At 48.1% G+C, this 15,012-nt stretch overlaps 1 protein-coding gene across 2 annotated transcripts in view; it reads left to right on the top strand.

Annotated features, from left to right (window-relative positions):
- The window catches only part of ARHGAP22 (Rho GTPase activating protein 22), a 233,883-nt gene that overhangs the window by 26,298 nt on the left and 192,573 nt on the right, over positions 1–15,012 (top strand). For both annotated transcript variants that reach the window (XM_084633580.1, XM_084633579.1), the window contains exon 2: positions 2,476–2,675. In XM_084633580.1, coding sequence (XP_084489706.1) covers positions 2,476–2,675 — 200 coding nt within the window. The remainder of the gene's footprint in view (positions 1–2,475; positions 2,676–15,012) is intronic.

Below are 15,012 nucleotides of genomic sequence, written 5' to 3'. Positions count from 1 at the left end.
GCCAGTCCCACGCCATGTGGCATCATGGTAGAGGCAGCAGCAAGCGGCCCAGAGAGCCACATGTGGTTACAGCAGAGGCAGATGCTTTACTACGAACAATTGAAACATGGCAAGAGTAGCCAGCATCGATTCTGTGAGAGCTACAGTCTCAATGTTAAGTGCCTCCCCACTCCAGAGTGACCGTGATCTTCTGAGATCCAGTGCGGCACATCAGCCAAATAAGGTCAGAAGTTACCTCATGGCATCTTTGCTCTGGTCTCATGGCCAAGGACACAGTCTGTGGCTGATTAACTGCTACTGTCAGTAGCCAGTAAGATCACACACAGACGTCTCTGCTGAAATAGCCTGTAGTGGTTTCCTGTCAGAGCGCCCGTGAATCTGGGTATGCGAGGAAAGGCACAGTTGTCTGTTAGAATGCTTCCTCTTCCGACTGGCTGGCCACCATCTTGTGTGTGCCCAGGCCACCTCGGGAAACTTGTGTGACAGCACAACTCATCCTCTAGAGGACAAGACTGGTTGGGTACATGGTAACTGAACAGGAAACACATAAAACTGCATGGCCTCTGGTATTTGCAGTGTTGTCGTAGCTGTGTCAATCCCAGGATATCAGAGAGACTAGATGGGGGAGGTCATATCTTTTTATTGGACCACCGTCTGTTGGTAAGAGAGACAAGCTTTTGAGCCACTATGGCGATGCATGACTCTTGCCTTTGGGGAGGCTGGGTGCGAGCACTGGACGCTCCCTAGAAGTGGGGTGGCCATGCCCCCTGCTCCACCCTGAGGCCTCTTTCCCTGGAAGCCTCACCCATGCTCAGCCTCTTTCCCTGGAAGCCTGCCCCCACTTGGCCTCCTCCCCTCTGAAGCTCTGCCCATGCTCTGCTCCCTCCTGCAAGGGCATCCCCCTCATTCACCATTTGTGTCTCTTCACTGGAGTCCTGAGCAGATACAGAATTTATATTCGCGGAGCTGCAGGGCTCTACTGGGAACCACAGCGGCGAAAGCAGTAGCTTGTCGGGCTGACGCTCCCAGGAGCCAGCACTTCATGCCAGCAGCTCCTCCGGCGTGGCTGTACCGCCGCCAGCCCTGCCCTCTGGGATAGGCACTCGGCTGCCTGGAAACTGTCCCTGCTCACGCTGGTGCGCGCAAGCAGCTCGCACGCTCCCAGACAGGAGTCCCGGCCACACGGTGGTCTGCATCTCCTGGCCGGGACTGTGCGAGCTGCGGATATACCTTTTATATCTGCACAGGACTCTACTCGTCGCCCCCTCCCCAGAGGTCCTTACCCAGCCCACCGGGATGGAGGGATGCAAGTGGCAGGTGGGGAAGGCCATGGAGGTAGGGGAGGAGTGGGGATGGGAAGAGGGCGAGCGAGGGCAGGGCCATGGCCCCAGCGCCCTTTCAGTGGCCGCGCTTCACAGGGAGGTATGCTGCATCATGTTTGGTGTACCCGCCGCCCATGCAAGCCACACAGCTCTCTTCATGTTAGCTCAAAAGCTTGCCTCTCTCACCAACAGAAGTTGGTCTGATAAAAGAGATTCTCACCCACCTGGCCGCTGGCAGACTGGAATAGGCCACATACACTGTACACAGTCCCAATACTCCATTCAGAAAAAGGGAGCTGCTAGGAAACACAAGTGGCTCCTATAGCTGGAAAAGCACCGTGTGTACATGGGAAGGAATGGACTCAGGTTAGTACTAGGGAAGGAAAATGACATGGGTAGTGAATAATAATTGCTATTGCTCTGTTCATAAAACCGAGAGGGAGTAGAAATGGAGAAGACCCCGGGGCACCAGATTGCACTGTGCAGTATATTATGGTATCTGGTACTCCAGTCTGGTTTTAAATGGCCCGAGCTATGAGACTCCCACCAGTTCCTGTGGGGGACTGTTCCATTCTGTAGGCCTCCCTGTCCAGAAGCTTTTCCTGAGATCCAGCCTGGATTTATCTTTTAATTCCACCCCGTTCTACTTCCGTTACCCCTCTGCTTCAAACCCTTCAAAGCGTTTTATACACCTTCACTGACTGAGCCTCCCAACCCCCCAGCAGGGGAGCCAGGGTCATCACTCCTCTTTCACTGAGAAGGGAAGTGACCTGCTTCCATAAGAAATAAAGTGAGCAGTGACGCTGACATGGAGGTGATAGCTAGTGCCTGGATGGTCCCTAGCATGTGCAATACCATTAGAACTGGTAATAGGGATGTGTCTGAATAGTATCAACTCAGGGGTAGACTCCTGAAAAGCAGGTGTTCCCTCAAGGTAAAGAGAGCTGTGCAGGAGAAGCAACCCTGCTAGGAGGATGGGCCATAGAGGGGAATGTAGTGGGGGCAGGGAATCAAGGGGGCATCCCTGCCCAGGAAGCCAGACCTGAGCAGTTGGACAAATAGGCTGAATTTAGAATGTTCTCTTCATACTCAAAATGGCGTCTCCTTCCGTGTTTGGTGCTTCGGTTTCATGCAGCGTGTGCTTGTGTTTCAGCCCGGTCGAAGAGCTTGGTGATGGGCGAGCAGACCGGGCTACCCTCCAGGCCATCATCCCCTAGCCCACAGGATCGAGTGCTGAAGTCTGGCTGGCTGAAGAAGCAGAGGAGCATCATGAAGAATTGGCAGCAACGGTGGTTTGTGCTGCGTGGGGACCAGCTCTTCTACTATAAGGATGAGGAGGAAACCAAACCGCAGGTAAGGCTACACTGTGATACTGTGCACCGGCCCTGGTCCCAGAGGTATGAGTGGGACCAGTCTTCCATTTTGAGACCTCTCTCAGAGCCTTTTCTGGTTACTCCCAGTGCTGGGAAGGCTCAACAGCAAGAGTGATAGCATAGCTAGGAGGCACTACTGGGGCTTCGCGGGGTGGTGATCATGGATACAGAGTGCCCAGGGAATGCTGGGCAATTCCTCACTAACAAAGCAGGTCACCATGTTAGCTCCGCTCCCTGGAGGCAGCAATCTGCTGAGTACCTAATGCTCTTAGGGCCTCTGACCAGACCCAAGGCAACTGGCACAGGGCGCATTGCCAGAGTGTCCCTGCCCGCATGGGATGGAATGGGAGCCCAGACTAGTAAGAAGTGGCTCTGAGGGACAGACAGATTGGAGTTCCAGCTGGAGAGACCCTCCTCCCCCCCACACACACGAAGGATGAGGCCAGGAGGAAAGGACCTAAGCCCCGACAGTGGGAGGTAGGAGAAAGCACATCCACAGAGGGGGCTGCGGTTGTAAATGGGATGGATGCTGGGGTGGGAACCAATGGAGGAGACGGACACAATGGATCTGATCTGAACATAGGAATGGCCAGAGGCAATCCGACCTGAGGTCCATCTAGTCTAGTAGCTTGTCTCCAGCAGTGCCCAGCACCAGCTGCTTCAGAGGAAAGTGTCAGAAACCCTGCAGTAGCAGTTGTGAGATAATCTGCCCCCCTCACCCCCAAATGGGTGTCACCCTGGTCTCTAGCAGTTGGCTTAAGCCCTGAAGCATGAGGTTTAATATCTCTTCCAAAATTCTTATGTGTAATGATTATAACAATGGATATTCTGGGTATCAATATACATAGAATCATAGAATCATAGAATCATAGAATATCAGGGTTGGAAGGGACCCCAGAAGGTCATCTAGTCCAACCCCCTGCTCAAAGCAGGACCAATTTCCAGTTAAATAATTGTCCCAGTTAACATGTCCAATTGCTTTTTGAGTTTTGCTAAATTCTTGGCCTAAGAACTTCCTGTGGCAGTAAGTCTCACAGGCTAATTCCCTGTTACATGCAAAAGTATTTCCTTTTATTCCTCCAAACTCAGGACTGTTAGAAATCCAGATCTAAACCTTAAGCCCCCCTCAGATGTAGAGGCAGTACCACCTTCAGGATGAAGCTATGGGATGGGACTCCAGAGAGCATAGCGGCACCCTCTGCATGGCTCACCAGCACCGCAAAGAGGCATGGGGGTCAGAAGTCTGCTGCAAGTCAGACAGACCTAGTCTAGCACCCCTGGCTTTCTTACCTTTCCCACTAACTGTTCCCAGACTTCTCAGTATTGCCTGGCAATGGAGCAGCCCTCCTACTGGATCACTAAGGTTTTTAAGTTTCCCAGGTGAATCTTTAGTTTTCTACCCTGCAGCTTTCCTGACAAGGAAGTCCAATTACATGGAATAGTGTGTTATTATTTATTATGGACTAATCTGAGCCATCTGGTTTCAATAAAAATATGCATTGATCACAGTTCAGAAACCACAGTAAATATCTGTCATCTGAATTCTCTTTAATGAAAGGGCTCCCAGCACAAGTTGTAATTGTCAAGGGGTTCCTCTGTTAAACATCTGGATCTGATGGGTCTGTTAAACAGCTGCTGATGTCTTATGCGTCTTGATTTAGAGATAATTTCATTAGTATTGTCCATATAGTCTGTATTTTTTCTGCCCTTATTTTTCATTGCTATCAATTCCTAGCCCTTCTGCGCTAACCCCTCTGTCTCTCTAGATTCTTATATGGTGCCTAGCCTCATAGTATCACAGCATCTTCCAAGATTAAAAAGTGAATACGAAAACAGACATTCTCTCTCTTCCCACAAGTCAGCCTGGGCTGGATTTGTCCACATCTTGCAGGAACATAGGTCAGAGAAGCGGGATTTGTGTTGTGCTCGGAAATGGCTAATGTTCATCTCTCTAGGTAGCATAGGTACTTATCAGGGTATTACATACACAATAATATTTTTATCCTCTCACTCTATGACGCAGGGGTATTAGCCTCATTATACAGCTGGGGAACTGAGGCCCAGAGAGATTAAGTGAATTGACTAAGGTCACATAGGGAGTCTGTAGCGGATCAGGGAATTGAACCTAGGTTTCCCAAATCCCAGATTAGCACCCTCACCACTGCACCACCCTTCCTGTTGACATCCTGCCTCCTCTCTTCTGGGAGTGAGTTCAGTTGCAGGAGCTGGTCACTGTGAGAGCTCTGTGTCCAACACATAGGAACTTTGCTCTTGGGGCTGACAGTTTTAGAGGATGGCGGCTGTCCTGGGTGGTTCCAATCATGCAGAGTGAAACCACCTCCTCCTTAGGTAACCTTGCCCCAGACCCATGGAGAACTTTGAAGGTGAGGCACGAAACCTGGACTATGTCCCAGCAGTAATGTTTTGCATGAGAACAGGCTCTTTAGCAGTTCATTGGTTCTTGTTGTTTATTCCGTGCCTGGAATTCTAGAGCCATAGAAGTTAGGCTCCAAGGAACAATATCTGTAACAGGAAATCTCTCTCCTACAGTGGCAGGCCCCTTTGGGGTCACCACCCCTCCCACTGACGCAAAACAGACTTTCACCCCACAAGACTCTCCCAGTCAACACTCTAGTCTCCATCAGCTCTTGTCTGCAGACTGGCTGATGAAAAGCCATGATGGATGAAGGTCATGCTGTCAAAGGGCCTTAAACCCACATGGATATGCCATTGTGTAAAGAGCTGCGAACAACGCATTTATGCTTCAATTCTTTCCACCTCAAGCATGCTGCTCCCTGAAAAACACAGGCTGGAATCACTTACTTCATTGTTGGGAGCTCAGAGTTTCAGGTTCTTGCTAACAGTGATATGATCTTAACTAGCTGAGGATGGCTCCGCTGGTGTCCGTAGCCAGAGAGCGCACCACGTGCAGTAGTAACCTTGCAAAAATTGTTCTGGCTTGACTCCATGTGTCTGGGATGAAATTCCAGATACCTTAAGGGAACAAGATGTGCTGGGAGTCTACACTACATTGTCTTAAAAAGTACTTCTATTTTCTGTTTTTGGGTGCCACTTGAGTTCTTCTAGAAGGTAGTTTGTGTTGTGATTAAAGAAGGGTGCTTGTACTCAGGACTCCTGGGTTCCTGGCTCCGGTGCTGTGTCACTGTGTGATCACAGCCAAGTCACTTAGGCCAGAGATTTGTAAAGATATTTAGGCATTGCTCTGCTCAGCATTGCAACCCCCCACTAAGTTTGTTTAAATACTTCTACAAACCTAGCCCTTGGGATCCTATGGCATCTTAGGAGTTGCAAAAATACCTTTCAGATCTAGACCTTACCCTTTCTGTGCATCAGTTATCCCTATTTTACAGATGAACGAATTAATAATTGTCCACCTCAGAGACTGCAATAATACATGTTACAGTATTTTGCAATCCTGGATGACTGAGGCCATGTCTACACTAGTGAGCTTACAGCGGGACAGCTGAATGATGCACCTGTGCTGCTGTAAGATCGCTCATGTAGCTGCTCTAAGCCAACAGGAGAGCTCTCTCCTGTTGACATAATAAAACCACTTTACGAGTGGCAGTAGCTCTGTCAGTGGCAGAAGGACTTGTGCTGACATTGCGCTTCTGTTGGTGTAACTTATGTCACTCGGGTGTGTTATGTCGTGGCTGGGGCCAGGAGAGGGAGACGAGAGCAGGGGCCAGGAGCCAAGACCAGGGGCTGATGCCTGCAGCAGGGCTGTGGCTGGGGCCAGCGTCAGAGCAGTACTGGGAGCAGATTAGGACTGGGTGGCGCTCCCTTCCTGCCCTGTTGTGGGGGCTTGCCTGGGCCCTGCTGGGCTGGCCCGGGCCCTGCCATGCTGGCCCATGCCCTACTGCAGGCCCATGCCCTGCTGGCCCAAACCTTGCAGTTTGCAGACCACTGTCCTAGGGGATTGGGAGGCTTCATTTGTTTGGAAAGCACTTTGAGATCATGGGGCGAAAGGTGCCAGAAAAGTTCCAAGTCCTGCTAAAGACAGTTCTGGCACCCAAGTAAGATTTGGAGCATCAGCATCTCAGACTGATTTCTTCCTGTAGTATCGGTGCTAGCCAAGTGGTGTGTGTCAGTAAATGATGTGTTTTTCCTGCTCTGCAGGCATCCATTGCTCCTTTTTCTTTTTTCTCTTTTTCCTCTTCCTGCTGTTGGCATGGGGGAGCCTCTTCTGGAACTTGAGGGCAGGAGGTAGGTGGGTGGAAAGGGGATGGTGGATGTGGTGGGAGGTTTGGCAATGGAATTCAAAATCTCTCTCACTGTAGTTGCGTCTCTGCTCTTCCAGATCCCTTGATGCTGACTTGCTTATCAGGTCCCCAAACCTCTGGATTGACAAGGTCTTATCCAAATCCTCATCATCCTCGGTGGCGGGGAAAGGCCTCCTCAGCATTATCGCTGTCCTGCTGCAGGTTGATGAAGACGCCTCCTGTGGGAGGGGACTCTCCAGCTGCCATGTTGGTTCAGGACCTAAGGACTGTCATGCCAAGGCTGGGCAAATCTCAGCCTTTCTCTTTTACGTGCAGGCATCCAGCAAACCTGGAAAGTGGCATAACCCCTTCGCCGGGGGGGCTCCCACCCGCCCACGGCTCCTCTTCCGAGTTTGCAATGCTAGTGATTAACAGAGAAGGGAGCCTCGCCAAACAATCCAAGTTAATTAGGAGTTCTCCTAAAAGGAATGTTGGGGGAGTGAAAGGGAGTCCTGAGACAGCAGAAGTGGCTCATGGGAGTGTGCGTTTGTTAGGGAAGGTGGCCAGAGGCAAGGAAGAAAGGACGTCAGGGAGAGGATGGTGAGAGAAGAATGTTAAGGAACTTAAGCAAGAGAAGAGAAATAGCTGGTGGTTATTTGGAAGGGGAAGGGGGAGTGAGAGAATGACTTAATAAAGCTAACTGAGGAAGGTCTACTTAATCATCTGATTTTCACTTTCCTGATTAATTGAGTTCCTTTGAAGGACAACAGATGTGTGCCGGAGACAGCTTTCCAGGGCACTCTGGTACTGCAAACTAGTGCTCAGGAAGTTCTAATTTGATATTTGCTGAACAGCTCTGGGGCTAGACTTGCCAGGGATACAGAGTAATAGATAATTAGTCACTGTGCAGATTTTCAAAGGACATATTGGGAACATGCTCAACTTCAAAATTGTATCCTGCTGGAAAACTCTGGTGGCTATTTGTGTGGTGGATGCTATGTACTCGGAATAGTTCTCTTTACAAATCTCTCTTGTTACAGTATCTGCGTCGCTGCGTGTTGCTGGCCAAGCACCTTTTACTGATTGTGACAGGGTGTACCAGGCCCTTTCAGCCCTTCTGCTGAAGGCTTTCCAGTCCTACCACATCCTGCCCTTAGAAAAGGAGCAGTGAAGGTGGGTCTTCCAGGCCTGCCTAGAAAGGCTGCAGGGAAGCAGCTAATCAGAGCACAGCAGGTTCCCTTTAAAGGTGCTGCAGGGCCTGAGCAGGCTAGTTGCTGGCTGGGACCAGAAGGGTGAGGAAGGACTGTGAGACTCTCCAGGTAAGGAGGCCTGGGAGAGACTCTGCTCAGGCAGGGAGCAGACGGAGAACCCTGTGGTACAAGTGAAGAGGAAGGAGCTCTGTGGGAAGCAGCCCAGGGCATAACAGCAGCAATGGAGTTAAAGGAAGCAGCAGGGGACTGCTGTTTGTAAGGTCCCTGGATTGGGACTCAGAGTTGAAGGCTGGCCTAGGTCCCCCCACCAGCCACTGGGGAAGTGGCTTAAGTTCCAAGGAGGGGATAAGACGCTGCCTTAAAAGCCCAAGAAAGGGGCTTGGAGTTTAAAGAGGCCCAGGGATGGGTCTGAAGAGGGCCAACCATTTACTGAACATTGTTACCCTGGAGGGGGTTTGTTCATTCACATGTTGACTGTGTGTGATTTGGTCGGAGGGCTGAGCCACTGAAGACCCGGCTGATGAGAGCAACAGCCAAAAGGAGAGCAAAGAAGAGCGAAGAGTTTAGGTTCATACGTGGCCAACAGGAAGTGGTCACATGAGGGGAGTGCACCCCATCACACTTATGCTTCCTAACAGGAAGTTTATTCTGACATAGTCTGAGACACAGGAAATGCAACTCCTCTCACTTCTAGGTCAGAGGTCCCCAAACTGTGGGGCATGCCCTCCTGGGGTGTGTGTGGAGGAACATGTAGGGGCTGGCCCAGGCCTTGCTCCCCACTCTGCCCTCAGATCCACTCTTGGCCCCAGCTACGGCTCCGTTCCTGGCCCCAGCCTTGCCCCCTGCTCCCAGGAGAACATGGCCCCGCTCCCGGCACTGGTTCCCCAGGGTGGGGGATGCTGACAGGGCAAAGGGTGGGCACGACCATGAAAAGTTTTGGGACCACTGTTCTAGATCACTGGTGCCGGTCCACCCTTGATGAGAAACTCTGTAGAGAGCCATTGCACTATCAATGTTCTTCAGTGACCATTACTGAAAGATTTGAGTGGTTTTCAACCCAATTTCCAGGGAACAAGTGTCCACATCAAAGTCGACAGTCGCTGCACGCACTAAGGCCTGAATGCATAAAAGGAGTTAGGTGTTGTGACAGGAAAATCCTTGTGATTTGTGAATTGCTCTGGGGGTTAGGCAGGAGATCGGAATTGGGAGGCCGCAATGCGCAGGCCCAGAGGCAGAAATACAGACACCTGGAAAACTTTTACTGCAAAAACTTTGCTGCTCAGTGAGTTTAGCTTCCTACAGGGTTTTGTGCATTGCAGTGTTCCCAAACTGGGACACAGGTGCCTAAAACAGGGATTTTGGTGCCCAAAGTCTGCAAAATTGACATGGAAACCAAGCTATCCTCTCAGCCCTAGCTGGGATCCCTCCAGAAGACTGTTGTGACATGTTGTTATGGGGCAGGTGTCGTAGCTTCTGGATGTGAATGATTGCAGCCCTTCAGTCCCAGCAATGGTCAGTCTGGACTCTCCACTAAATTTACTGCTTTTTGTTTAATGTACTACTGCTAATTGATCGCTTCCATTTGTGTGACTCTGAATGGAGAGAGAAGGCTGTGTAGTTCTATATTACAAGCTGCTATGAAGCCTACTACTGTGATATAGTTTCATATTTAAATTCTCTGATAAATTATTGGACAGGTGTACCTATCTTGATAATGGCATTTGGGGTAAATGCTTCCTTGGCTGCTGTGATGTGTCATGCAGCATATTTCACAAAATCTGCATATTATCCAGATGCCATAAAACTAAAGTCAATGAATAGAAGGCAGAAGATAATTGAACGAGTCAGACATCATGTTCCTGAACTGCTGCCGTCTGATGGGTTAGCAAATGCAACAGCTCAAGCTTCCATGCTATACCATTACCATCCATGCATTTATGAGGGATAATTATTAAAATATTGGTTATGACTGAAGAGTAAAATGCTACAGATAAATCTCAATGATTCAGGATTCAAGATACTCCTCCAGTCTGATCCAGCAGGAATATCTGAGGAAGGTTGCATAATGGATAGGAAGAAGTTGGTACCATTTTATCTCTTAAAATGAGATTACCTAGTTCCAAATCTGCTCTGCCACCCTGGAGAGCTCATGGACTAAGTAACTCACTAGAGATTTGTCCCAACCTTAAGAATTTTGCCAGTTCTTCTTTCTTTGGGGAATAAATTCTCCCAGATCCACAAAATGGGACTTGACTCCAGCATTTTCCTGAAACACAGTCTAACCAAATTCTTAGTGCTGATTGTCCTGGTGGCTGTTATGACAAAGTTTTGTTGGCATCGCTATGTCGGTCAGGGATGGGAAAAATACACAACCCCTAGCAACGTAGCTGTGTTGTCAAAACTCCCACTGCAGACACAGCTATGCTGACTGAAGAGTGCTTCTGTCAGCACGGCTAGCCTCCTTTGGGGAGGTAGTGGTACTGTGCTTGCAGAAAAACTCCTTCTGTCTGCATGTGCTGCGCCTTACACTAAGGAGCTGTGCTGACCTAGCTATGTAAATGTGGGCATGGCCAAAGAGACCTGTCAGCCAGCTGACACCCTTCTTTATAGTGTCAATGAAAATGACAAGGATTGCATGGGCCTCAGAGACTAGACCCACCCTCTTGCCTCTAGAAATGGTAGAGGCAAATTGGAAGGGCTGTATAGGGAGAAGTGTACGGACGCTATCATGCTGCACCTTCTTAGATAGAAGACTTGTTCTTCATGGACATCAAACACCTTTCCAGGAAGGAGGACTAAGGTTCTGAATGGCTCTGTGGATTGGTAACTGTTATGAAGCACCTTGCCTGCAGCAGAAAAGTTCAAACCCCGTAGTGACTAGTGGATTATGTCTCCCTTAGGGTTTTCAAGGCAATAGCAAGGACTAAATGGCTGGGATCATCCCTGAACAAGCACTACATTTGCTTAATAGAGTGCAGTTATTCTCTGTGGGGAAAATAGCATCCTGGACCCCAAGACTTCTCTCTGTGCCTTTGGCTCAAGCATGGGCTGTGCTTAGGGAAAACATCTTCACTCCTGGCAGCCCTGCAACCTCACCCTGGGATTAGAAAGTCAAGATGCATTCTTTACTCATCACAAGCTATAGAGCCTTACTGCACACCTGCCCTTCAAACCCTCTGTCTTCCTCCCCTCACCCCTTCCCTGGTCCTTCCATTAGCTAGTCCCCTCCTAGTTGAACACCATCCATTGGGGCTGAGATGCCTGTCCCTTCCCACCACCCTGGGTCTGGCTGGTCTATGTAGATTGTAAGTGCTTCAGGGCAGGGACTGTCTGCTACTCTGTTCAATGCCTAGTATAAGGGGGCCCTGTTGGTTGGTCCCTGGGAGCCACCATAATAATAACAACAAAAGTCTGCAGGCCAGATTAGACCTTCATTGGTATCTGTGCAACACACTCCTCATACATACATACTCTCTCTCACTCTCACTGCCTTCAGTGAGTTTGCACAGGTGTGACAGTGATTCAGTGAACAATTCTACTGATGTACATGTAAAAAGAATCCAGCTCCCCAACCTCCCATGGATAGGTTGGCTCTGCAAGGTCCACAGGGACAAAACGCAGCTTCCTGCTCCATCCCTGAGCTGGTTCTGCAGGGCTAATGGGAATAAAACCCCCTTTTTATCACAGAGGTAGGAGATCAGATTTAAACACACAGGAAATAGACTTCATGAATTTCCTGACCTGGGAGGAAAAGACCCTGCCATGCTGTCAGCCCTGGAGAGAGGAAGAGCTGACATCTAGGCTTGTTTAAGAGCAGGCTTTTAAAAGGAAAGGTTTGGGCCCTGGAGGAGCGCTGCACAGCAGGGAAGGGAGAGACTAGTTGTACTCTGCCAATTGTTGCAGGGTTCCCTGGAGAGCCAAGGCTGCATTTGCAATATACCTTCCAGGGCAGTTAAACAGAACTCAGTGTACCATCTACACCCATAGCAGGTTGCATGTGAACCCCAGTAACCAGGCTGGCACTGCTAAGGATTTGGGTGTGGAACCCAGCAATAGACTGAGCAAGAGGTCCCTGCTTTTGCCTGAGCAGAACAGATCACTTTGCAGCTACTCAGGCTTCAGCTTGTTAAATACCATGTTTTGACAGTAACTTTCCTTCAGAACCCAGACAGCTGGCTGCACTATGCTCCCACGCAGAAATGCAAAATGTCTATGGTAAGGCTAACACTCCTGTCCATATGTTGGCTATTTAGGCCAGTAATTTTTTATCCAAGATGCTAAATCAAAACTTTTCCTTGTCTCCCTTCCAGATGTACTGCCATTCACGATGGAGGGATGGGGGAAGAAACGTATGTCAAAAATTTCCCAGATGTCACAGGTGTAACTACACAGATCCCTCTTTTATGTAAATAACCCACATTACCAGAGCATCTGCACTCCTCCCTCATATTTAAAAGTGCAAGCTCTTTCTATTTTGCCTTTGTTTCAAGCCTGTAGAAGAAAAGGCTTGGTGTATTTTTATTTAGGTTTGTTTGTATGCATGCATATAAGGGAAATCTAAGTCCTATGCTATGGGGGCCTCATCACTGTAGTATCTGAGCGCTTTTCAGTGGTCCATTGAGTAACGTGACTAACATCTGTCACGTATGGTTTGTTTTCTCTCTCAACCTAACCCCAGAAGGAGAATTTTGTGCACAGTGGAGTGTTCTGTTTTGATAGGGCTCTTCTTCGGTTGTATTTTTTTTTTTAAATGTACTCTCTGCTCTGGGTTTATATCTGTGAGCGGCTTATTCCTTCACCCACTCACTTCCCTGGTCCTTCTCGCATGAACAGAGAGCAACAATACTTGAAGTCCAAAGGTGCAAACAATTCAATGTTTGTTGGGGTGAACTTCCAGCAAGCAATGATTCCAATTTCCTTCCTTAGTGTCCCCCTTCCCAGCTCTGAAACACAGAGCCTTGCCTCTGTCCCTGTTCCCATTCCCATCACTTCGCAAAACTTAATTTCCATTTCCCCCCCTCTTACTTCCTGACTGACTGCAGACTAAACTTGAGTTCTGCTTACCTGTACCTTAACCAATCATTTTACTGAAATTTAACTAACCAATCCTAACATATTGTAACATGATTATCTAACCAATTATATCCCACCACCTTAATTAGTTTACACCCAGCAAAATTAATTATACAGCAGACAGAAACAATCACAGAACCAGACAGAGATTATACGGACAAACAATAGGGAAATAGGGACTACACTGATAAACAACAAAGAAATGAGGATTTCAAATCCCAGCTATTGATAAGTGAGTTCTTGCCAGACAGGATGCTATCCAAACTAAGTTTCCTTTTACATCTTCTAGGCTCTTCCTTTTCTCTGGAGGTGATGGGCACTATTAGGACAGGATTGTGTTCCTAACAGCCCAATAGCACTTTATTTCAATATGCCTAGTTCGGAATGTGAGGATGTGACCGGTCGCTTCCCAGCTTATGGCTGCCTCTGCTGCTTAGCCAAAGGCTTTAGCCTAAGAACAGTGCCTCAGACTGTCACAGTAAGAGAAGTCCCTTACACTGGCAGACAGTGATTTTGCTTCTTTCTTTTATACCTCTATAACTAGCTAAGTGATAAGAATACAACTAAACTGGTTCTTGTGTTATGTGAAAGAGTAAATAACACTTCTTTATTCACTTTCTCCATTCCAGTCATGATTTTATAGGCATCTATCATAACCCCTCTCTTAGTCATTTATTTTTCAAGCTGAAAAGTCCCAGTCTTCTTAATCTCTTCTGATATGGAAGCTGTTCCATGCCTGTAATCATTTTTGTTGCACTTCTCTGTACCTTTTCCAATTAGAATATATCTTTTTGTGAGATGGAGTAACTAGAACTGCACGCAGCATTCAAGGTGTGGGTATACCATAGATTTATATAGAGGCATCATGGTATTTTTCTCTCATTATCTATCCCTTTCCTAATGGTTCCTAACATTATTAGCTTTTTTTTGACTGCTGCTGAACACTGAGCTGATGTTTTCAGAGAACTATCCGCAATGACTCCAAGATCGCTTTCTTGAGGTAACAGCTGGTTTAGACCCCACCATTTTGTATGTATAGTTGGGATTATGTTTTCCAATGTGCCTTACTTCGCATTTATGAACATTGAATTTCATCTGCTATTTTGTTGCCAAGTCACCCTTTGTCTCTCATTTCTGCTGAAAGCATCCCTCCTCACTGTTGGTGATGCGATCCTTGCCAGGCAGTACAGCGACAGTGTGAAGGGCAGTTTCATGGTCCCTGTGATGATCCTACGGGATTGAGTGAATTCAGAATCAATTTTGTATGCATGGCTTGAGTGTGACCATACTGAGACACAGTACTCTGCAGTTGAGTAGCACAAGGCAACACTGGTTGCTTGGAGTGCTTTGGGATCAGCTCCCTGTTTTGTATTGGCCGCTTACTGGAGTACACAGTTCCTAAAGTTCACTTCACTTTCTTTTTCAGCCTCTTGATATGCTCTTTGTATGTCATTGTTCAGTCATAGTATTCAAAGATTGTACCGTATCATGATGTCTGGAGTTTTTGTTTGGCCTGATGTTTCAGGTGGAATGCATACCATTGTGTTTTGCTGGGATTGGCATTCAGGGAACATGTGTGATAGTATTCTCCAAGTACGCTCGGAGCCAGTTAGGATGAGCTCAAGGTCCTCAGATCTTTCCAGCTGGATGGTGATGCAAAGATCACTTGCATAAATGAATCTTCACAGTAATTCTGGTTAGTCATTTGTGTAGACATTAAATAGCAAGGGTACTACCACTGAGCTTTTAGGCAATCCATTCTGCTGAGTTCACCGTCACCTTTTCTAACCATTCACCTCAACTAAAAAGT

The sequence above is a fragment of the Lepidochelys olivacea genome (assembly GCF_965140295.1).
Source record: "Lepidochelys olivacea isolate rLepOli2 genome assembly, chromosome: 7".
Taxonomy (NCBI): domain Eukaryota; kingdom Metazoa; phylum Chordata; order Testudines; family Cheloniidae; genus Lepidochelys; species Lepidochelys olivacea.
This window is presented reverse-complemented; position numbering and strand designations above follow the sequence as displayed.